Source organism: Limulus polyphemus, unplaced genomic scaffold (genome assembly GCF_000517525.1).
Source record: "Limulus polyphemus unplaced genomic scaffold, Limulus_polyphemus-2.1.2 Scaffold615, whole genome shotgun sequence".
In the NCBI taxonomy this organism is placed as follows: domain Eukaryota; kingdom Metazoa; phylum Arthropoda; class Merostomata; order Xiphosura; family Limulidae; genus Limulus; species Limulus polyphemus.
The window spans coordinates 469,295-495,457 of record NW_013666225.1 but is presented as its reverse complement, the minus strand read 5'-3'; the positions used below and the strand labels follow the sequence as shown (position 1 = coordinate 495,457).

The 26,163-nt window shown below is 33.6% G+C and overlaps 1 protein-coding gene across 1 annotated transcript in view; it reads left to right on the top strand.

Moving 5' to 3' along the window:
* The window catches only part of LOC111085779, an 18,606-nt gene extending 3,443 nt beyond the window's left edge, over positions 1-15,163 (top strand). The window contains exons 3-5 of the mRNA XM_022385975.1: positions 10,752-10,890; positions 14,016-14,081; positions 14,843-15,163. Coding sequence (XP_022241683.1) covers positions 10,760-10,890; positions 14,016-14,081; positions 14,843-14,966 — 321 coding nt within the window. The 5' untranslated portion in view covers positions 10,752-10,759 and the 3' untranslated portion in view covers positions 14,967-15,163. The remainder of the gene's footprint in view (positions 1-10,751; positions 10,891-14,015; positions 14,082-14,842) is intronic.
* Positions 15,164-26,163: the final 11,000 nt, after the last annotated feature.

The following is a 26,163-nucleotide window of genomic DNA, read 5'->3' as shown; positions in this document are numbered from 1 at the left end:
AAAAGTAGTAGTTAGTGATAAGTTGGCCGACGCGTTTCGAATGCGTTCTGCATCCATTATCAAGGCTGAATGTTGTGTGAATTGTGATTACTGTTGGTGGATATTTATAGGTATGGGTAAGCAGGCTAACCACCTTAAGAGCAGAGCACTTAATTATAAACCTTTCGCACACAAACTTTGTACAATTCAAGGTAGACACGTACCAATACCTTACAGAAAAAACAAACTGGATATTTACAGCGAAGAAAGCAATAAAGTCACGTTAAGTGTTTTCTACATTAAACGTCGGAAGGTAATATGGGTTGCTTAATAAGACTTTTTTTTATTGTTTTCTTTATTGAAAATTTCCTGTTTTGTCTGTAAGGTATTGAGATGTTGAATTTTACAAAGTTTATATACGAAATGTTTGAATTTAAGCACATTAATCCACGTTAATCGTTTTGCTTGGAAAGTTACATGGGTGGCTTAACGTGACTTTTTTATTGTTTTTTTACTGCAATTGTACAGTTTTTCTGTTAGGTAGTGGTATGTGCCTACCTTGAATTGTGCAAAGTTTGTGTGCGAAAGGTTTGAATTTAAACACATTATTAAGCGACATTAAGTGTTTTCTACATAAGCGTTTTAGATTGTTTCGCGACTCGAGCTGGCTGCTCTGTTGTGAAGGTGAAATTAAATTTAACTGTTTTCACTAGTACATCTTTTATATTGAATTATATGTGTAAATGAATATTTTAAAACGATATGTGGTCTGGATAATGAATTATATCATGAACGGCCGTTTCTAGCAATGGCCATTTGTTATCTGGTTAGTGAATTATACTAGAAACGACAATTGCTGGTGATGTCTGTGATCTGGATAGTGAATTATATCAGAATTGGCCATTTTTGATGATGTCTGTTAGTGGTTTCTTTTGCTTTCGTAATATCGTTTTCTAGCTGGTGTTGTGCTGAATAAATAGATGACGTCTGAAAACCGTACTTACGTTATGCTCATGGGAAGAGCTACCGACATTGGCTTCGGGTTACCAGATTGCCACTGGATGATTATGTCATGTATTAAAATAATACTTTGGTTAATATGTAATGTTCAGTTAGATACGTGTCTAAGATTATGTTGTTGTTGCTTCAAAGCAAAGCTGTTGTGTAATAGGCTATCTGCATTCTGTCCACCCCGGGGGACCGAAAACCCGGATTTTAGCGTTGTAAAATTAATTCTGACACTATGCACGAAACATTTATTTTTATATTTAATTATGTGTATTAACTTAAAATACACACGAGCACTATGCTTGAGATAAATAATTTGGCTTGAATACTGAGATGTAGATATATGTATAGTAAAGCTTACATTAATTCCGATAGGTTAGACACATTGAGAGAAAAATATATGTTCTGTGCTTACATGACTTTGGTGAAGAATGTGCTTGGTTACTTCTAAATTGAAATGCTCATAAACTCATGCTTTTTTTTTTCACTGAAAAAAGACCTAATTTGCAAAAATTATCTAAACAACACCACATGAGAAACATGTGTGTGTGTTTTCATTGTTGTTGATAAAGGAATATTTTCAGTTCTGGAAACTGAAGTATTTGTAGATTTTGTGACTTAATTTTTATAAAGTGAAATCACGATTTCTGGCTCACTAATAATTAGAGAATACATAGTTCGTTTCTCATAGTTTAATAGTTTTGATATAGAAATAAATTTTATTTGTAAAACTGAACTGTTTCTGAACTTTTGAACACATTACTGAATGATATTATTTCTGAACAAGGTAGTTGTTTCACATAAATGTTATGTTAATTACATCTAGTTTTGACATTATTACTGCCCCCTATTGGCTCAGCGGTATATCTGCAGATTTACACCGCTATAAACCGGGTTTCGATACCCGTGGTGGGCAAAGCACAGATAGCCCATTGTGTAGCTTAATTACAAACATACATTATTACTTAGTTTCTATGTGGACTACGTGAACATAACTCGGGATTTATTTGGAAATTAGAAATGATTTTGGCAATTTATTCAGCTTATGTTTAACTTCTGATAGTAAGCAAGGTGTTATGAATAAACAAGTTACAAAGCTTGTTTGTTATGGATTTCGCGCAAAGCTACACGAGGGCTATCTGCGCTAGGCGTCCCTAATTTAGCAGTGTAAGACTAGAGGGAAGGCAGCTAGTCATCACCACCCACCGCCAACTCCTGGGCTACTCTTTTACCAACGAATAGTGGGATTGACTGTCACATTATAACGCCCCCATGTATGAAAGGGCGAGCATGTTTAGTGTGACGGGGATTCGAACCTGCGACCCGCAGATTGCGAGTCGAGCACCCTAACCACCTGGCCATGCCGGGCCAGTTACAAAGCCTTGAAGGTTAGAAGCGTTGGTCACATTGTTCCTCTAATGTTTGATTCATCATAGCGAAGAATGATATTGTGATCCTTCTGTAATATCCAATCATTCTTCTTCAAGTTACTTTTTGAATTTATGCTGTCAGGAGGTAGAACTCGTGTACATAAAATGGGTTAAATCATCTAAAGCTAAATGCCGTAAAACTTGTATATTTGAAACAATTGCATATATTTAAAATATATTACAATACATATGGTAAAAATGATATGAAATAGGTGTCCTTAAAAGCTAATATACATGCATACAAATGAATATATATGTAATAGAACGTGAGAAGATTTACTTGTGGTTACTGAAATTATCATGTCAAAATGTAAACAAGGGTAAGAAAAATGAGGAAACCAAAAGGTAAAATGAAAATATAGAGGACGTGTAATTAAATATGTATGGAGAGGGCTGAGTTATAGTACAACAGTTTTGGAAATCAGCAAGTAATGTAACAACCACAGCGAATATAAAGTCGTGGTGGAATGGAATGTATCAGAAATACATTTTGACATTGTTTGATATTTCATAGAGAGTGTAGTACCAAAAATTCATTGCTTTTGGGAACGGTGTATGACAGCTTTTGCAACACAAAAAATATCCATACATTCAGATGATAATGATGTGTTCAGATCTAGGATTTAGATATTCAATATGGAGATTTATTTTGTATTTTGTGGCATTGGTAAACAAAGGTGTATGGATCAAGTTAGGACATCAGGACCATACAGAGAGAAGACTGCAAAAAGCTGTTTCCCAGCCATTGTAAGTAAAATGTGGTGTCTAGTAACAACTGAGAATCCACAAACACAAAGGCCAGTAGCAAAACTGTCAAAGTGTCCAAGTCAAAAGTTTATAAAATTACCGAGAAGGGTCTGTTTGGAAAAGTGGTATAATTCACCTGTACACAATCTGCTTCCACAATATATCTGTTCAACTGTCGCATACCTCAGACATCTAGAGAATAAAACGAGCATTCATGCTATTACATAAAAAACAATACGGGCCAAATCGTCGGACGCTGCAGCTATGCATTTTGGTGCAATTGGCCTCTTGAAACAGGCGCTGAGAAATCACCATCCTCCTACACTACATAGATTACGTAAAGCAAGCAGGAAGGAGTAGTATGCTTTGGACATTCCAGCTTTAAGACAGAACTTATTACCATGTAAACTACGCTGCAGGGTTTTGTGAAGTTTGTTATGTATTACAATTTCAAATAGCCTAAAACTGAATTAATTGTAATTTAGATTTAGTAGATAAATATATGCCGATATGTATCCGATTTATGATATTTGCCAACAAGATTGATATTCACAGTTTTCTTTTATTTAAATACAAATATATTTTAATATACAAAGACTAATACAATTTACAATAACAGTTATTACAAATTATTACAAACAATAATTTATATTCAAAAGTTTTACAAACTTATAAACAATATAAAGTTTTCTTTCTAGTCTGGAACTTATTTGATATCTTATCGAGTGTTCACGATGAGCGAGTTAATATCGAGTTTACGTAGGTACAATTCACTTAATAGGGAGCTAGCTATCTCTGTGATCTTCACTGATTATATGCCGATTTTTTTTTTCCATTGATGACACAAGGTAATGTTTTCGTAAAAGTATTAATGTCCGATGTGAATTCACTGGAGTTAAATGGTTTGTAACGTTCAAAATTTATAAATATTCCTAGTCAAATATCTGAAGTTTACCTACTAATAAGCGTTATAACAATCACAGTTATAGCTTCCGAAATTTATAGCACACCAACTATAGCAAACCAATAATAGATACTATTTTTAGGTACGTCGCGTTTGATATACTTATAGGCGTGTGGAGAGTTTCCCGAAACTTCAGGTTACGCAACAATATAAACGCTACAATAGCGTTTATGTATATCCATATATTGTTGATTCTTACACTAGAGAATCTTCTACAACTTTAGAGAATTGGTGGGAATTTCGCAATACAGATTTAACAGTATAAGTTATGTATATTTGTTTTCTAAATATAAATTTCATTTAAACAAACATCGATATTAAAATAAATATATAATAGTAAATCCGTCACTAGTTGAATAGACATCAGAGCATAATAGAATGCAGCAACATGGTGAGGCTCTAAAATCGTTTTCATATAACGTATTCAACTGCAGCCACTGTAAATCGAGATTATATACTCTAAAATAGATTAGTGAAAGAACTAGAAATTTTATTAATGGAAGTAGGTTCCTCACTGAACATGAATTTCTTTTTCCAACATAAACGATGAAGTACGTTCGTTAATCGTGTCTCTTTAATTTATTTCACGTCCTCAGACATGTAGTTAACGTGAGAATACTAACAACGGTACTCGAAGGCGCTAACCCTAAATCTACAATGCTACTTCTCCACGAAAGCACCAATAAATATAGGAAGGTAGGAAATACTTTTTTGTAACTTACAAAAAATCATTTTAGAAAGAAACGAAACAAAGTGCTGTTATCACTTCTAAAGGTGTGTCGAAGAAACAGTTTCACGTCAACATTCTTAAAACAGAAGACTGCTACTAATCATCAAGACAAATTTCTTAAATGCTCCATCCATGAAAGTATAAAGACCTCAAACGATTAAAATAACGTGAAATCACACAACAAATTGATCTCGCAAGAATTTGTTTAACGAGTTCAACAAGTCATCAACAACCACAGAGCTTGAAACTAAAAAAAAACAACAACAAATAAACAAGAAATTATAAAATGTAAAACAAAAATAGTGATTTTACAAACTCTTCATCAAACTTTACGAACCTAATATCATCAACTTATTTGATAAGCCCTTGAATGAATATCAAACTGCATGCCTTAAAAAAGGCCTAAACTACCTTCAACTGACACACAAATTCAGACAACCGAGACAAAAGCAACCACCCCTTTTAAAGTTCCACAGGTTACTAGAGGTGTATTTCCCCATAAACCACAAACTGATTACATCAAATAATTTCTTGAATAATTCTCCACTGAATCGAAAAAGATCTCGACGCAAAATAAAACAAAACTGATTCGAAAAAGAAAACGTAAAATTAGCAAATCTACTGTTACGTATCTGCTTGTTTGTTAATTTCCCGTAGAAATTCTTTCCGAGAAACTTCAGCGATACAAGTCCTATCTTGATTAAAACTAGTTTATTCTTTCTCGATACAAATTTTAGTAATACACAGAATTTAAATACACTCACATTAAATTTAACAGCCTTATAACACACGCTATAAATCACAGCGATTCATACACTTTACTTACGGTGCCTACTGCTCGCTTGACTCAATTATCTATCTCTTCAATCTATCTGCCTATTTCTGCAATTCTATCTTTTTCCGCTGGCTTTATTTGCTGGGCTTATATACTAAAAAAAGAGGGCATCTAGCAAACACTGGGACATTTGTGAGGTTCCCCGATAACTCTAGAAACTCCAGCACGCATGCTCCCAGCGTCACGCGACTTCCGCTGTCGTAACACTACGTAATAACGTCAACCTGAACATCGAGAAACAGACAAAGGTCAAAATATCGTTTTAACGAATAAAACATCGACATTTCACCAATGAATGAAGGATTAAGTGACCCCAACAAATACTTAAAAATTTGTGAAAGCATCAACAGTCTATACACAAAACAAATGAGCACACTTCTAAAAGCCACGAAAAAGAAGTCTGCATAGCCCCTGAACTCAGAAACTTGGTAAAATTCCCCAACTCTACGGAGTGCCGGAAATTCATAAAACACATCTATGAAAATGCGTTTCATGATGTCAACCTATTATTTGTTTAATTATAATCTTAGCAAATATCTAATCATACAACAATTCAGACAACACGGACAAAAATACATCCAACATTTCATTGACTCCTTAACAAAATCGGATTCAACACACAAAATAGCATGCTTTTATATGTAAAATCTATATACCGAAATTCCAAGAGAAGAAACCTATAAACTTGTTATTGAACCAATTATCAAAGATTCGAAACACAAAATCTCCACATCCTCATCAAACCTTCTAATTTTGTTTCACCTTGCCAGGAAGTTTTGTTTTAAATTTAACGACATCGCTTGTTGTCAAATCGACGGCGTCTGTTTGAGCGGAAAAATATCAAGTGAACTAGCAAATATATTTTTAATTCAACTCAAAAAAGGCCTTAAACACAGCCATCTCCAAACATTTATATTGGATGAGATAGCCCCCCAGTGGCTCAGTGATAAGTTTGAAGCTTACACCGCTAAAAACCGGGTTTCGATTCCCGTGATTTTTACAGCATAGATAGCCCATTGTGTATTTTTGGGCTTAACAACAAACAGAAAAAAAATGGTTGAGGTATGTCGACGATGTTTTTTACGGCTTCAACTTTAAAGAAGAAAAAGAAAGATTCGCAATCTACATCAACGATATACGTCACACAATTTTATAAGCCTTCTCAAAGTCCATGTCATAAGAAAATAATGAGGATTTCAGACTGAAATTGAGAAGAAAGCAACAAAACTCAGAACAATACCTTAATTGGAAACCGCACACAACAGAAACTAGAAACCTTGAAATGTATTATGCAAGGAGCATCTATTATATGATTTGCAAACAGTTTAGATAATGAACTATAAAGAATTTCTGAAATTTTCATTAAAAAACTACAAATATCCGAAAAAAAAAACTTCAGCTTTGAAATGAATGACACACTGGGACTTGTAAGTTTTAAAAGTAAAAAATAAATAATAGTTGTGATATATCATTGAGTGTTAATACGTAAGAATTCACTCTTTAGTTTGAGATTTTAAAAGTGTTTATAAAACCGATTGAATGGGAATGAAAAATAATTTGTTTGCTTCTTATGGCTTTCTACCCTATGTGTGTCAGCGGCAACACAAATTTCCCATACTCTCCTTTAACACCCCTCCACTCCCCCCAAAAAGTATTGCCTTACGACACTTGAAAAATGCTTTTTTCTTCTGTCAATGAACTCCCGCTCTTTTAACTTCCTCCTCATGTTACTGAAGTTACATATCGCGGTGTATAAATCAAACACTTACTTAACCATGCTTCTTTGTCGTCATTCTTCTGGAATGTGGGTTAAATTCAAAAACAGAGGTCCATACAAGTGGGTGTTGATCTTCTTTTAAGAATAAATGTAATAAAAATACTAACTCATTTAGGTAATCTAGGATTGTTGGATACTGTACTGGCTTTTGGTATGATGTAACAGTTTAATTACTTATCTAGTTGTCGAGTGAAGGCAACAATTTATTTACCTTTTGTAGAGTGCAAAAGTCTTGGATCATCCCTGCTGTAGCAGGTCGTTAACTATAATGATATAGTTAACTATTGTTTGAAGAGTAAGCCCAAACACAGTTAATTGGCGTTTAACTATATCACGTTGGACGGGTGCTTCCGTCTCGAGGGTAAAATTGCACACTGAATTAAAAGAAAAGAAATTTCTAGCATTAAAAATAATCCAGTGTTAAAAGTTATTGAATACTAAATTGTTCCATTCATCTAATTTTATACATAAAAATAAAAACAAGTCACAAATTGAGATTTTGGGGTGATTTGAACATGCTCCGAAGGAAATAATTAGTATTTGTAAATTTCCTGGATTTATTCTGAGCATAAACGACATTCGTAGCCCCCTAGGAAAAAGGTCGTAATGGATTTGAACAAAATAGCGATAACTTGACATTGTCAAACGAGTACAAGAATAATTGATCGATTTGTATTCAATCACTGTTTATCGGTTTCGGTTGGTGTGGTGTGATGTAATTGTCTACATCTCAGATTTAAGAAGCCAAGGGCTAGTAATCTAAACACGTAATGAAAGCTCTTTTTAACCATTTAAAGTATTTCTAGTTCAGCGAAGTTCTACATAGAAATTGGAACTCAGTGATAAAAGCTTAACTTGGTGAAATTTTGCTAGAATAAAAGATGTTTGTTTACACACTGTGCCACAGTTACAGTTATTATTTTCTAAAGCTTTATTTGAATTGCGATGTTACAGTATGTTTTTCGTGGAAGAAGATGAACTTAGCTAAGTCATTTTGAACTCCATCTTATCAAATTTCATTTTGACGACAAGGTCTCTATGTTAGGCCCTGTTTACAATAGGCCTTGGCTGCCTATGTCATTGCTTGAATGGGGAAAGAAAAACACTAAAAAGAAATGTAAAAAATAATAATATATAAATTAACATAAAAGAGTTTAAAAATTACGCATATTAAATTAAACCTTCTGATTAATAATATGAAGGTCTGCTTACTTATAATTTTGCTATGATAAAAAGTTATTTTCATTGTATTTCAGTGGTTGTAAACACAGTAAAACTGTGTGTGTAGTGTTTTTCAAATCCCAACAAAGATACAAATTACAGTTTGGTAAAACAGAAACTTTAGATGGAATGTTTAAAAGAATATTGGAAGTTATAAAAATCAGTAGTTAAAAGCTACAACAGAGGTAAACATTTTGACTGTTAAAAACATATCAATGAAATCATTTCAAAATTTCAAAGCTGCTAATTCATACAAATATCACTTATAAATGTAGATACTTTATTTGCAGAAACTATATATTCTCTATAAAGTTTGTTTGTGTGTTTGTTTGTAATTAAGCACAAACTATACAATGGGCTATCTGTGCTCTGCCCACCATGGGTATCGAAACCCGGATTCTATCGTTGTAAGTCGGCAGACGTACCGCTGTGCCACTGGGGGCCCTCTCTATAAAGTTTTTCTAACGTCACAAACAATTTCGTTTAGTAATTTGTCTTGAAATGCTATAAAAAATCAAACAACAGGTCCGTGGAATCGATGGCTCAGGTGTGTGAGAGTTAACAAAGGTTTTGTTTCATTTTTTCTTTACACTACCTTATCTTCGAACCAGCTGTTGGTTTCACTTTTACCTGAGAGTACCTCACTATAGTCTTCACTTTTTTAGTGGCTTCAGAAATGACTACCTGAAAACGAGAAAAAAATGTCTTTGCAAAAGTGAAACAATGTATGGCAAAACGAATTAGTGGATGAATATATACAAAACACACAGAAGAAGGAACAGATCAAAGTCGACAAGTGATACACACACACACATATACTCATCACTCAAATCTATTGTTGGAGGATGCACTTGCTTACCTGTTAACCATTCAACTTCCAAACCCGAATTACCGTATTCTGTAACAACAACAAAAAATCAAGCAAACATATTCAAACCACAAAAAGGACTCAAAAAGGCAGATCAACGTGTGTTCTTTAGTTTATTTCTTCGGACTTGCGCTGATAAGGTGAAATATTTGTGTTTGTTCTTGTGTTGATTTACTCGGACCTGTGCTTATAAGGTAAGATATTTGTGCGTGTTCTTGTGTTGATTTACTCGGACCTGTGCTGATAATGTAACATATTTGTGCGTGTTCTTGTGTTGATTTCTTGAGTGAGTTTGTTTGTTTGTTATGGATTTCGCGCAAAGCTACACGAGGGCTATCTGCGCTAGCCGTCCCTAATTTAGCAGTGTAAGACTAGAGGGAAGGCAGCTAGTCATCACCACCCACCGCCAACTCTTGGGCTACTCTTTTACCAATGAATAGTGGGATTGACTGTTACATTATAACGTCCCCACGGCTGAAAGGGCGAGCATGTTTGGTGGGACGGGGATTCGAACCTGCGACCCTCAGATTGCGAGTCGAGCGCCCTAACCACCTGGCCATGCCGGGCCACCGCTTGAGTGAGAGACCGACGTTCTGAAGTTTTGTGAACTACATACAACCAGTGTGATTTTGCATTATAAACCAAACATGGTGATAATTGGACAAACTTCTCAGTATGCATTACACTTGATAATAAATAATATCTTGAACATGTATTATTTGTTCTTTTTTTTGTTCTAAGCTCATTTTTAAGCTAGTTTGTAGTAAAACATATACTATAAATTCTGAAGTGTTGTTTGTTTTATTGGGATCTTTTTACTGGGTGTTCAAGAGATGTATTTCTTAATCTTTCTGTCTAGTTATAAGGAAAGAGAAATTTGAAAAGACAAAAACTAGTCACTAAACTGATTAATTGATAAGACAAAGATTTTTATATTTCTATAAGCAGCGTAGTATATATAATTTAAAATATTTAATTGTTAGAACACATAAGTTAAGCTATTTTTTTATTTTTCCGCTTGTTTTAAATTGTTATGAGAAAATTGAAGGCATCACAGGCAAGTTGGTATATGGTAGCTGTTTTTTTAAACTGAGAAAAAATGCTGTATTATTTGTTTATAAAAATAGTTTTTCGATAAATATATAAGTTTATTTGCTTGCATATCAAATGCCTTTCTTTTTTTGGAATACAGGTAACTTCATGTGGAGGTTAGCTTGTTTTCTACATTTTATAACTTCCCTTGCGTTCTTTCTCTACCTGCTTGTTCAGTTTGCCAGAGTGATGGACCCCCAACTTTATGGAATCAATCCAGGGAATTACGAAGAAGGCAGGCAAGTCTTGTTGCTGCTTCACACATTAATTCTGTTTCTTGCATTGTATCTGCTTTATTTACTCCCAAAACAATTCTATCACTGGAAATGAATTAATTCCCCGATATTTCTTCTAGGGCGTGGGTTGGCTCTGTGATAAAGCTTTTGATTTTAGAACTGGCGAGTCGGATTCGAATCCGTGCGATGCTACGAAATATTGCACGTACTTTTAATAAAACTGTGGGTGTATTGTAAGAGCGACACAGCCAATCCCTTAGCGTGGGCGATGGCTGGTGCTAGCTGGCTGCCTTCCCTCTGGTCAGTAGCTCAAAATTAGGCCAGCGGAAGATAGTCTTAGTAGCTTATAGATAAAAATAATTAGAAATATTACTTTTAGATTCTTCATTGCCCTGTAACTTTCATCTTTCTATGGGCCAAACCGTGATATCTTAATGAATATTCATTTCTGATCAAAGCAAGTGACATACATAGATCATAACTAAAAACCAACCTGGTAATGATTATAGCTAAGTAAGTATAAATATTAGAACACGTTGTATACCAGCACTGTTAGCGATAGTTCGGCTACCATACAGTAATATCTCGCGAGGTCTAGCCAACTAAGCTAACAATCTATATAAATAAACATGTTGTGTGTGTATCTATTCCTTATACGTTTCCACATTTCTTGATCAGTCAGCACCAAACTTAACACAGAATGATACAGAATGACACGAGGAAGGCCATGAGGGGGGGATAGACCCCCATTGTTTTCGTATTGATAGAATTCTTAAAAACAGTATGTCTTTTTTTTCAGTATTGATACTTTTATGTATTTTTATTGCACATATAATGTTTATTATGTTAAGAAAAAAATAGAAGCACAACTTCATATTTTTCGTCATAAACGAGGTTTATTTTCACCCGTACAGCGGATGGGTACTCCAGCTAGTGCAAGATAATCTCGGTAATAAATATATATATGTGAATATCAAACATTTTAAACAGTATTGTTAATGAAAGAAATCTTTTTTTTGTAAAAAGTATATGCTTTACGTAATATATATAAATACTTTTGATTTGCTTCCAGTCAAAATTCCATTTAATTTACTGTAAATTTCGTTTGATAAACCTTATCAAACGACTTACTTACCACAACTACTGCATAATAAATAGCCCCACAACTACTGCATAATAAATAGTAAGTAAGTCGTTTGATAAGGGTATTTATTATGCAGTAGTTGTGGTAAGTAAGTCGTTTGATAAGGGTATTTATTATGCAGTAGTTGTGGTAAGTAAGTCGTTTGATAAGGCTATTTATTATGCAGTAGTTGTGGTAAGTAAGTCGTTTAAGTTTCATTCCACGAGAAAGCAGTTTTAATGTATATTTTTCTTGCTGATCGATGTTTTACACATGCAGTTATATGACTGCGTTACGCATTTCAAACATACGACCTTACATGAGCAGAAGATTACTTTGTAATTCATAAAACAATTTACATTTTTAAATATGAAAACGTAATCAAAGTGAACTTGTTTGCAGCAACGTAAAATGATTTCATTAAAATCTGTATTTTTTTAACTAATGCAGTGATTATTTAGTTGATAGTCTACATGTATATTTTACACCTAAGAATGATGTTTTCAACTCTTTTATATAGGGAATATTTCGTATTTCTTGAAAAAAATATAAAACTAATATACAGGAACGTCGAGAGACAGCACGGGCCCCGGGGCAAACATCCTCGCCGGTGCCCCCGTTTTCTCTCTCTTTTTTAATATTTTCAAGAATTTATTAAAAAGAAGATCCTAAATTAGGACAGCAACGAACTCATAAACCAGACAAAATCATAGCAGCAGCCGTTTTTATCTCACAGTATAAGCGTAAAAACTTTAATAAAGTAACAACAAATATCTATTAAACCTATAAAGTAACAACAAACATCTATTAAATCTATAAAGTAACAAATACATATTAATTATTACTCAAATTATTATTTCAGTCGTTCTTAATGTATCAAACATCTATATGCAAAGAAAAGCCCAAACTATGTTTTTTATCATTAAATGAAGATATATCCTAAAGATGCTTTGCGGGCTTTACGGCATAACCAGGTTTCATTCGCCCGGGCCCCTGGGTAGTTGCCCCCTTTGCCCCCCCCCTCCTGTCGGCGGCTCTGCTAATATACCTAAAACACTCACATTTTAAAACTGCGTAGCTTTTTTAGGGTATAAAGTGTTGAAAATTTCTTTCATTCATCAGTGGTTTCCATTAAGAAAAGTACATTGCTGCGATTTCCATCAAGCAAAACATTACAGTTAAACTGCTAATAATATTAAGCATTTCATTCGTCAATGGTGTCTACTAAGAAAAGTACATTGCTGTCATTTCCACCAAGCAGTCGTCACTGAAGATTTTAACTTAATAGAGCAGTACACTTTTTATGCGAAAAATAATCCACTTGACAGAAAGTTTCGTGCATTACAGGGATTTATCTTTTTGTTTTATATGTTGTTCATTTGATACATTTTTATGTTAACAGCTTCGCGTCTCTCTCTTAATTCAGCCTAACAAATTTTACCAATACGTAGAATTAAGAAAACTGTTTTTGCGATTTTAATATGAACGAGGGGTCATAATTCTGATAGCTACTTAATGATTTATTATTTAGAATTGTAATTATATAAGAAGAAAGTAAGAAATTGATGATCAATTAGATGGTTGGTCCAAGTCATACTTTTCAAGTAAGTTTAAATGTGTAACAATAACTTTAAAATATATCCCGTAGAACGTTTATCATTTAAAATAGCATGTTTTTTATTACATAAGACTACTGCATAACAAATATGTGGAAATAAAATTGAGAATGACTGTAAGAACATCTCAAAGTGTAAACAAGCAAATTTATGAATATAAATTAATGTATTTTTTACTGAAATAAAAACACACGCACATATTATAAAATTCGAATACACGTATAAATTTCAAGTGAATTCTAAAAAGCTTCAGAATAAATATTTATCAGCTTATAGAATATAGTTACCACCACTTTCATTCTAATGGTATAACAATCAGTAATACCACATTGCATACGTGCATACATTTTCACACAGCATGAGTTGGTGATGCTGTTTTGTCTTTATAGGGAACTATGTGGTGTGTTTATTATCGTGGTTTGGCTGAGAATATGTAGAGAAGTTCCTATTGAAAGGTATATTTTGCTTAATATGTTATTAGTGTTTATGTTTCATTCTTTTAAAATATATATCTAAAAAAAAAGATAATATTTATACAAGCAAACACAAGGATAATGAGCATGAAGATGTGGGAAGCAGGAAAACATGTTTATAAACATGAATACGTAGGAAACGTTAGCATAAAAATTAAGACGTAAGGAATATGTATATAACATGGAGTTAAGTTATGCCACAAATATAATGAAAATAAGCTGCACTATTACGATACACATCTATTCTTCATATCTCTGTTCCCCGGGGATTTATACTTGCTGATTTTTTTACCCGACGTTACCTTACGGTAGGTTTACAGACTTAAAGAGGTATAATTTAGGGTTCGATTCCCCGCGGTAGAGATAACGCAAGTAGCCTATTATGTAGCTTTGCACTAAAACAAAGAAACAAAGACTTCATAATGTCAGTCTATTTATTTATTTTTTCTTATCTTAAGGTGTAATGCGTTTTTGTTTACCAGCAGTGTGTTCTTTACTTTTGGGTTAAGTTTAAAAAAATGACGGTTAAGTTTAATGACGAAAAGAGTGGGTAAGAAAGTAATAATTGTTATTATAAGCCACGTACCTCTTATAAACTTGTTTAAAATTCCACATTTGATGTATATCAAAAATTAAATAACATTTAATAATTAACATATAACTTAAAGTAACATCAATTTTACACTTATATGTAAGCAGTTGTTTTCTTCACAAGATGTCTCTTTTTCTTTTCTTGCTTACAGTATGGAGGGACCTTTCTTTCGGAACTTCATACTTTTAACGTTCCTTATCATTTTCAGTATCTTCCCGTTGTTACTTTGGACTCTGTGTTATGTAGAGAACCTTCGATCATATGTTGGACTATGAGAAAAATGTTTTGATCTAATCTTATTTCGAACCAACACTCCATTATGGATTGAGCTGGGAAATGTTTAGATACTAATTTTGCTTTATGATAGTACAGCATCATGGACTGGGATGAGAGATGTTTACAGAGTGATCTTACTATATAATAGTACTCCATGATGGACTGTACTGGAAATGTTTCGAGGGGTAATCTTACTTTGAAATAGCATTCCATCTTACTGTTTATGAAAAGAATACTACTGTGTTAAATATAAATGTTATACAAATAAACTTAAACCTATAAATCTAAATGATATTTGTCAATTACTGTGATCTGGTACAACATCAAAGCTGTCGTTTTGTAACTTTGCTATTGCATATCATCAACGTTTTCCTGAAATACACCCGCAAGTAATAATATTTTAATATGTTTGAGTTATTTCAAGTTTAAGCTAGATCACACATTTCATTTATGAAGTGATGGCGCCACGGTTCCAAAATTATGGGGTCAAAATCAACTTTCTGTGGTTAATACAAGTCTTTTTATTTTATTTTGTTTGACGAAGTCATCTTCTATCCTTTGACAAAACATCTTATTTTTTTAAAGTTAAATACATTATTTGTATTAGCAAATAATCATTCTTTTTTACAAAACACTTGCATAGTTCCTGTCACATTCACATCAATATTTCCTAGCCCCCCTCACACATTTCAAATACATGAATTATTCACTCTCATTGCCAGTTTTTTTGTGGGAACGAAATATGAATAACATGACTCTAGTGGTGCTTCATCAGAGTGGAGTTATCAGTCATAATACACATTTTATTTTTGTACCATTTTACATGTTACCAGATGGAGTTACTACTGCATGTCCTGAATGATATGGCTTCACATTTTCCATACTTTGCCCCTTTTCCTTGTCTTTATATATGCGTGTGTTAAACTCAGTAGTATACAATGCCCATTTAACCTTGTGCGTTCATAGGAAAGCTACAAACGTATTAATACGTTACTAAAACGTGTGCAGCCTTCACCGAGACAAAATCCCCACTCTTCAAACGGAACATTTAAAATTACTTCTCACTTTTTGTACAACAAAAGATCTATTCGGGTTCAACGATTTAAACTGTCGTCCGACGTGAGTTCATTGCAAATTTTGGTGGTTCAGCTTACAACATGTAGCGCCATCACTGCATATAGGCTAGATACAGTCAATAACATCTGTCGAAATATCCAGGTTATTCTAATTCTAAATGGCGGTGTATGTGACCTTCGACGAAGGAAGAACATTTGTTGACATCGGAAGTCATGGGACTAACTTTACTGAAATTATACCTGTATGATTAAAGGACAAGTGAAGGTTGGAATAATTCTATATTGAAATTTTGTTAATACTTTTCTATAAACTCTTGGGTAATATTTATATGGTTATATATATCAAGACACTCAATGTCTCTTTTTCCTTTTTAAACACATCATTACAACTGGACGAGAAGAGTATTTATGAATTAATTTTACAGGTGGGAATTTTAGAGAGAAGACTGATACTGAACTAAGTGAGAGAAGACGTTTCATATCAGAAAAAAAACTGTTGAAAATTGGAGCAGATTATGTATTGAAAGATACTTGTAAAATTGATTTGTTGTAAGCATCTTACAATAAAGGAAGAAAAACTGCTAGGGGACAAGCTGATGAAACATTCTTAAGGGACGTTCATTCAATCAATATACTTGCAACAATAAAGCATGATAGCTTACACAGGGTAACAAGACCATCAATATAGTCAGTAAAGAGCTGCTATTTCGAGCAGTATCAGTCCAATTTTATTGATGATTTATGTTGTTACTCAGTGTAGCGGTATGACTTTGTTATATGGAAGATCTCATGACGTAGTTGTTACAAATGTATACATACTATTATGTTGGCACCCTAGTGGCATAGCGGTATGTCTGCGAACTTACAACGCTAGAAACAGGGTTTCGATACCCATGGTGGGCAGAGCACAGATAGCCCATTGTGTAGCTTTGTGCTTAATTACAAAACGAAACAAAAACTAGTATGTTCTCTATTTCCTGGTTTTCTCTCATTGCATACTTACAAACACACACTGCAAATAATTTTTATACATGCTCCTTGTCATGATATAAAAGACTGTTTAGATATTATTGATTATTTTATTTTGTGAGTGAATATTTTATTATTGTTTAGTTTTTACAATAAGAGTTAAAAGCAGACGATTGTAAGAAGTTATGTTTATAATTCATGTTGAGACCATCGAACGTCGCGTGCAATACATTGACGTCGAGAATATAGAGATTTCTAGAAGGCCAGACGATTTAGTGATAAAGATATATATATATATAGTGTGAGAGGAGCGAAAGCAGCAGACAGACAATAGCAGAAGAGAATAAAATTACGGGTAAGAAAAAGTTCGGCGTGAAGTTAACTACCGTAGAAGTCATAGGCCTAACGTTCAATATGTTAGAATAAGACTAACAGTAGAAAAGGGGATAAGAAGGAGAATTATTCCGTCGAAGCGTGGTTCTAAAGTAATTGAATCAGCCTGAGGATCTTCAGAAGAAATAAGACCAAACGATTACGGTAACTCGCGCTAGAATTGTACGTGAATCACACACAGAATACTAGTGCGATAGTAATATAGAGAAGATAGTTCGACTTGTCAACTGAAATTCTAAACTGAATAGGCCTAAGTGGATATTTAACAAGAAGAAGAGAACTATATATTTAGGGTTTATGATATGCCTATAATCTCTATAGTGCAAAGAATTTATTGTACATACGTTTAACTAATTCGAATATATATATATAATATATTTTATATTATTTTGAAAACAAGTGAAGCGTGTGCTGTTCATTTATCGCCAACAAGTCACATTCACATACTGTAGAAAAATCCTAAGCTCAACAACAACATAGTATATATTTATATTATCAAGAAGTATAGATAAAAGCCTTTAATTAACAATTAGCGAACATAACGTAACATCTGACAGTCTTATAAGACAGAAAGATGATTACTTCTACTATTTCACTGATTAGCCATGTTTGTTTTTCCATTACTACATCGACTGGCCATCTGCAACGGATAAAACAAGAAGCCTTACAACTTTAAAATTGGACATTGTATTGAGTGCCTATTTAGAAGTGCATCATTATCGAGGTCAATTTTTAATCATCTGTTCGAATACATCGGACATCAGAGTCTAACAACAGTGATAGTTAAAAAATAGAGTAAGTCTTCCATTAGGACACAAACTTTTAAAGTGTAATAGACACCAGAATATGCCCAAATAAACTGACCAATTTCGTTACCATTGGTGAGGTTTTTAACATTTCCATGTGTATCATGTGAAAGTTGACAAAATAATTGTCATATTACAGCTGATAACCAGTTGAAAAATGTTTTATATTAAAAACAAACAAGAAGTTATGGTTTACAGGTGCATAGAGTTAGCAAAGCAAACTGAACATCATTTGAGATAAAGATATGTTACACTGGCCACTCCTGAGTTCACTAACCAAGGTATTATAGAGATGATAATCAGGGCCAACACGAATACCCAAACTTGAAAATGGAATGTGGCACCCCTGTTTATGATACGAATGGTAACTGTTCACGGAAAGAGACAAACAAAGTCACACATCACAGCAGAAAGTTACGTTTTTGTAAGTTCAAGCTATGCTTGTTTGAATATATCGCAAAGTTTTCTGTTTAAGTGGGGTAAAACACACTTTTTTCTTACTTCAGTCTCAGTCGTGTGCTGACATTAATTAAATTGTGCCATTTGCTTCCATACTTTCGCTTTATTTCTATATGTTTATAGTGTTTTATGTTTCATTATAGATAAAAGTTATATATTACTCGAGATTAAGTGTATACCATTATGTCATTATTGTCTCTCTTATTTCGCTACTAAAAGTTTTATAATCAAGTATATTACTGGTACTCAGTAGGAAAAACGTATACCACAAGTATGAGAGAAAGGGCGATCACGCACATGGAAAAGCCAGCGAGTTGATTAAAAAAAAGTGGACAAAAGTCAGGAAACATTGTGGCTCTTCCCTTTTGTATTTCAGAACTTTCACATACAAACAGATCACTTAGTTAAGCCAATTAATGGTGTATTTATACACAATCTTGATCTGTCACTATACATTATTTCATTGGTTGGTAATTATTTTTGATATTGAGGTACATCAATTATCCTTTTATAAGTAAACATGCAACATTTCATTGTCTACAACTAAATTACGACTGAAGATTTTCGCTGTAGTATCATAAACCGAAGTAAGTCTGTTCTCAAGTTTTTGTTACTTTATAACCAAATTACATCTATAGTGGTGTTAATTAGGTACAATTATGAGGAAAAGCTCCTATATCAGTGTGTCTTACGCGCGTGCGTATAACGAATCTTGAAAATAAAGGTCCTTTTTTTTCGGAAAGAATGTATTGGTTATTCTGTGAAGGAAGGATTTAAATGGAGATTTTGGAATATAGTTCTTGCTCAGAATTTCACATTAAAATCGATGTGATTTTTAATAAAGGCTTCTTTTTTTGTTACTCGTAGGCTTTATCGAGACATTTTCTTTATTTCCATTTTTCCGGTTAACCCTTTCTCTGCCATGTTTACAGATAAAAAGCTCTTCTAGAGCTAGCTTTAATTCTAGATAAACAAACAAAAAGACACACGTGTTAGTATTTTATAAATTATTTCAGACCTCAAACTGGTAGACTTTGGAAAGTTTGAATGGAAGCACTCTTTTTTTTCATGATTTACAAAAGTACAAACTCACGCGAGGTCAATGAACTATTTTAATAGATGATAAGTTACTGATAACATTATTTAATGAAAGTTAGTTCATGATTAAATATCATATTATTTTGATAAGGCCATAGCAGAATTTTAAGCAGCAATGTGTAAGAGTAATATTACAAAACGAAGAGGTAATGAAACATCACATTTGGCTACAGTTGTTGTTCTCAAACTAGTATATAACAAATTTTAAACCAGATATGTGTGAGACAAGCACTTCTGGTTTTTTTTTGCTGCTAGGTTACTCACTCGTCAGAAAGTTTGTTTTTCCTCAGCCGAGAGATAAGTTTAGCAATACGAATCAGACTGGGTGGAGATGCTTAGCCAGTATTTCTAATTAGTGGTGTATATTTGTCGTGGAAGGCCGTTCCACTCGTTTCAAGTCTTACTGAGAATCGTTACTTGTTTACAACACGTGATGGTATCAAATTAGACTACTACACTGTGTTATATGAACTTATCATTTTTTTTGTTTTTATCATCTAAGCTTCTTCGAAAATCAATTTGGTTATCTAACAGAATTTGACCCAAGTTATGAAAAATTTTCAAAAACTACTTTATTGGAATTCATTGTGAATAATACAAAATACGCCAAGTATATTAACAGTATTCATATAAAAATTTTAGTTAATAAAATTTTTAATTATACGAATTTGCCAAACGATAAAGATTTCTCGAACAAGGAATATTTGCATACTACGGTTGGTAATATCAAATTATAAGTATACTAAGACTGCTATATAAAATGTATCTAATTTTTTTAACGTTTCCAGAAGTTGTAAGTATCTTTGTGAAACATTGTTATACTATTTATTATTCTGTTGAAAATAGTGTTTAAATAATTTTTTTAACGCTTTTGCATTAGAACTATGCAGTAGTTGCGGTGTGAAATAGTAAACGACATTTTTATTCAACAGCCTGATAATAACCCTACCGCCAAGATGGAAAAAATCATCTATTTTTTACTAAAAATCTTTAATGATGTAGCTATCTACCATATCTTCATACTCCATACTGCTGTTGTGGTATTCAGACACACTGATGTCCAACAAGTATCTGCAAAACAGGCTCAGGAAATATTATCCAGAGTAATATTTCAACAGAGACATAAAAGAAGACAAATGAGTGCAATTTTTATTCACACTCACAATGTATTGGCCTGACCAACTTCCTATTCACAATAAGACTGCAACAGGCTTTTGAAGCTGTACAGGGTGTTCCTGAAGCATCTCCACAGGAAAAGGACAAAAAAGAAAAAAAAGACATAACACACTTTTAAGTCAGACCAGTCAGTGGGTTGTAGTGTGACATCCCACTATTATTGGACTACGTATGACAACGACAATTTGAAATGAGCGTATAAAAGGGAGAGAACCGCAATTCATATTAAATTGTACAAGTATCTGTATCACCCTTTAAATTGTTGCACTCCACCCTAGAGAGATTACAGAGACATGAGGTCCAACTTCTATGTGATATAGTTGTTGTATTAAGTAACCTTAGTTTAATCAAGAAACTTACTGTATGTTTGCATCCTTTGTGCTTCTGATTTGCAAAGAAAACGCTATCTACATGCAAAATCTGTATGAAAATTTAGAAAAAGTATTTGAACATATCTAAATTCTACAATAGTTATAATTATATCACTATGGTTACTCTTCCTTAACTCAGGATCTATAAGACCCGAAAATTAAAATCAAGTTAACTAACAAGCTGTAAGGTACAGTAATCGTTCTTCCTCAGATCACATGCACGATGTCATGACGCCTACAGGAAAACAACAAAAGTATCGCAAAGGCTCCAATAGTTGGAAAGAATAGGTTACAATGAAATAATCTCAAAGTAAAGTAAAATCACTGTATAAATTTATTAATAAATCAAAATTATCTAAAAAAATATTTAAATAATAATGCAATAAAATAATTACACTAGGCTGAAAATTTCCCAAGCAAATCTAAATAGATATAAAATACAATTCAAGCAAATTACAAATGCAAAAGAAAACTCAAAACAAAAGAGAATTCAAATTACAAAATTATCATAATGAAATCGCAGTTTGCAACAAATTGAAAATTATTTACAATGTATTTTGCAGTAGATCTGGCTGTTGTGTCACCTTCTTGATATGGTGGTTATGCTTAAAGAATTCTTTTAGAATCGAGACCTGGTTCGTCGTTTCCAATTACTATCACCTCCCAATGGTTCAGCAGTATATCGAGGGCTTATAACTAAAAAATGTGTTTTGATAATCGATATGGGCATAACACAGATAGTCCATTACCTAGATTTGTGCTTAATAATAAAAATAAAATTTTCTACCTCTGTGGTGGACGTCCTTGATTGCTAAGGCATTGGTGACACATCTACAACTCATTAGAATTAGGTTGGTCTTCAGGTCCATTGAAATGTTTCCAGTAGTCCTCTCATGAGTACAATAGTCTATCCGACAATCCATAAGGTTAATGGCCAAATCAATTTCTGAAAGGGCAGAAGTTCAGTAAGCAATGTATGGTTAAACATCACAACCATTCAAGCAACGACCCGACTTTTTTGTAGGGAAAAGGTCGTATAGCTGGATGTAATGCATCTGCGTAATCTTGTAATTTGCATGGTGACTGCACTAACCACTATATTGTAAGAATCTGTTCGTTTCAAGCAATAGTGTTCAATAGTTTCCTATTGAACAACACACATATAGCTACCTAGTTAGACCTTTTACCTGGCTCTGATAAATACTCTTAATGGTCAGAGAGTACAACTAGCTCGTAAACTCGTGAGTTCTTCCACAAGTATCTTGTTGTTACAGAAACAGAGCATGGTTCTGCTGGGGAATGGAGTAGAACAGAAGATAATTTGCACACGAACTGATACTAAGCCAACTACTTTACATATAGTGATCAAAGCCTTGAAAGTTTAATAAAGTATGTTCAGTGATAAAAGTTAAATGAAGTCCAAATGAATATGTAAAACCACGTATAATTTCACAAATAAATCTAAAGTTATATTCATATAGTCAAGATAAAAGTTATGCCATAACACAAAAACAAAATGTAATTAACAAAAAATTTGTATATTATGATTACCTTGTTCAGAAAGAATATCAAAATAAAACACTTAGAAAAATCTGCAAAGTTTGGTAATAGTTCATTTCTACAAATAAAAATTACTCGAAAACAATAGGTACTATTTTCATTTCAAGCAAATAAGTAAATGTCAGTTATGCTCTCAACGTGCCTTAAACAGACGTGAGGTCTCAGGCGTCAACTAGAGACATAGATTACTCCAAGTTGAAATATAATAGGAAAATAAAAGAAATCATGGATGAAATAAGCAGAAATAGTTCATCTTGATATCTCTAAACATCTATCAAATCCACCTTTAGTTTTATAAGCTTCAAACTACAACTCATATATACACACACATAGTATATTGTAGCAGGTGCGCAAGGCATATGGAACATTATCTCTTTTTGGTCATTGGTTTTTTAATCAACTACCCATTCTAGGTACTGGTAGTGCAGTTAATTTCAGCAATAATACTTAGGTGGTTAGTAGCAGGACTAATAATCAGAGTAAACAGACTGCTCCTCTATTGGTTATTTCTTATTTGACTTCTCACAAGCAGCTGAATATGAACTACCAGCATCTTTCTCATCATCAACTAAAATGGTTTTATATGACATCTGTTCTCACCATCAGAGCAGATCTGCTCCTTTACCACTGATTACTGAAGGAACTAGTTCTCAAAAACCTACCAATGATGTGGAGTTAAAACTTAACACATGTCATGTAATCTCTTTTAGTTGTAATTCATCTCATTAAGCTGTTGAAAGAAAATGTACGAACTATGCTCCAGGAGCATATCATAGCCAAACCCAGTCACCAGGCTCAAACGTTTGTTCCTTTACAGGTTTGTTGTAACGTGTCTTTTATGGCTACTTTACCTACTTGATTTAATGTAAATTCACGTGCATCAACCATTGTGGAATGCATCTATTCCATATACTCCTCTGGATACAATGTCAGATGTACACTGAATGGAGGCTATACATGAGATGCACTAGAACTGTTCTTCTCGTACGAACATCGGGAGATTGGGAGAACAGTTAGCTGACTGTTGCTCAATTGTGTCGTAAACAATAATGGCATAGAGTAGGTACTCATTCAAATCAGTTTGGGCATGTTTCACAAGCTTAACAAGCACATGCTTGAGTATCAGTACCTCCTATTCATCCAAACCATTAGACCAAGAACGATATGATGAAATGGATTATTTTATTACACCTAGCACTTGGGAAACAAATGGCTATTTATGTTAGCTCATGGATCAATCTGAATCTTTTCAGGTGTTTTAAATTGTGATAACTATTGCGCAATTAATGTGTATCCAATAGACTATACTAATGCAGTGACTAACAGATAAGATTCAGCCTACATGATAAAGTAATTAATCATGACTAGCAGATACTGATAACCTTATTCATTTGTGAGCAGAGGACAGCTTAAATCCTTGATAAATCTCACAAGAGGAGGGCCTATAATTCTCTGATAGATTTCCCTGATGCAGTCAGATTTTCTTCTGGGCAGTGCACATGATACATGTTTTATAACATTGCTCAATAGATTATGAGAATATGGCAAAAAAAGCACTTTGCCTGTTCGTGACACTTTTAGCTGTCTTCAAATCCTTATATTTACTAACTTAGAGCTATTGGCTAAACTACAGGTTAGCTACCACATCACAGTAACGCATAGCAATGGTATAATATCCCATCCTACAATCGTACCTGATGATGCATGTGCTAGATAATATCCTTGTGAGTACTTTGCTTATTTGTGATGGTCATGCTTTACCTAGCTGCATAAAAATAAGTGGCCAAGCTATGTCTGGGTCCTTTAGCTGTTATTCCTAGAGATCCATCTAAATGCATACTTATCATAATTTGTATAGTTCATTATCGCTGCTGATGCAATGGATGAAACTGTTGCATATTGTTCAGGATTTGAACATTTAATGAACAGATATAAAAAAGTTTACTGATGGTATATTCGTTTGGCATTTCCATGATGCTGACTGGACAGTGTTTTACAATGAAGTTGTACTTTATCAACACACAATCATACCTTTCAGATTTTTGAAGCTTATTGGACATTTACGTGATGCACGTTTCACTCAAATGGTGAACTAACTCCCTACAAGTGAAGTAGGGCTTTTTACTTTGCACTATTATAGCCTTTTAATTGCAGCTATGGCATCTGGGACTAAGAAGCCTTATTCACCCATAGGAAACTAAGGTAGCTGTGCTATAAGGCATTGCTGTAGAGGAGCTATGAACTGATGCTTCTTCTGAGTCTTGAATACTGTCACAGATCCTGAAAGATGATTCACATATGAGTCTACAGTTGGTTTTCTGTTCCAATGCCCAGTTTAATGTGACAGCCTTGAAACCTGTTGCCACAGAAATTACTTCATGAGATGTGAAATATTCCACAAGCCTAAGTGGGGTCCTGTGGTTTTGCTCGGCAACTCTTCAGTGACGTTGTTTATGATTATTTTATCACAATAACCAGGAGACATTCTTGTAAATGTTTTTTCAATTTAATTTACTTAAACCAACAGCCTAAATGGCCATTTCTTGTACAGCCTTCAACTTCAAGCTTCAACCCAGCCCTATGGATTTTTGCATTCTTCACAAGGTCAAATCTGTGGTGAAACGTCTTGATATCTGGGCCACAGTTATTCAGTTATACCTGGTGTAAGTGTTCTAGGATATCAAAAAGGAAATTGTCGAGATTCAGCATCAGGCATTGTACCACCTGTTCCTGATTCCATGCATTTCATGCAAACACTTGCTTGAAATGGTTAAATTTTTTCTTACTTCCATAACGTAATAATGCTGCAGACAGGTACCAGCTACCAACTTCTCTAATGCTGTGCAACTAAAAGGCTGTGACACATTTGCGGAGGCCCTTGTTTTCTTCTAAAAGTCTAGAAATATGTACATTCTGAAAAATGCAGCTTCCTAAGGCACTGGATACATTCTTAGGTGTTGTAAGAGCTATTCTGGCACTTTTAGAGAGTTTGAATTTAGTTTTGAAATAGCCAAGACCTATGCATAAATTAATGTTGTGTCTTAGGTCTTATCCTTTGTTAGACAGTTTTGCACTTCTAATTTCTACTTTCCATTTTGTTAGCATACAGTTTTATTCAAATCAGATTTAAATGTTAAATAAGCAGTTTTGTTATTCACAGTGACATGCAACCCATTGCAGAGCACAAAATTCTCAATGTACACCATCATATATTCCGTAATTGTTTAATTATCGTTATATTTAGCAACTGTACTTTGAAAATGTATAAAGACTGATGTAAATTCATTT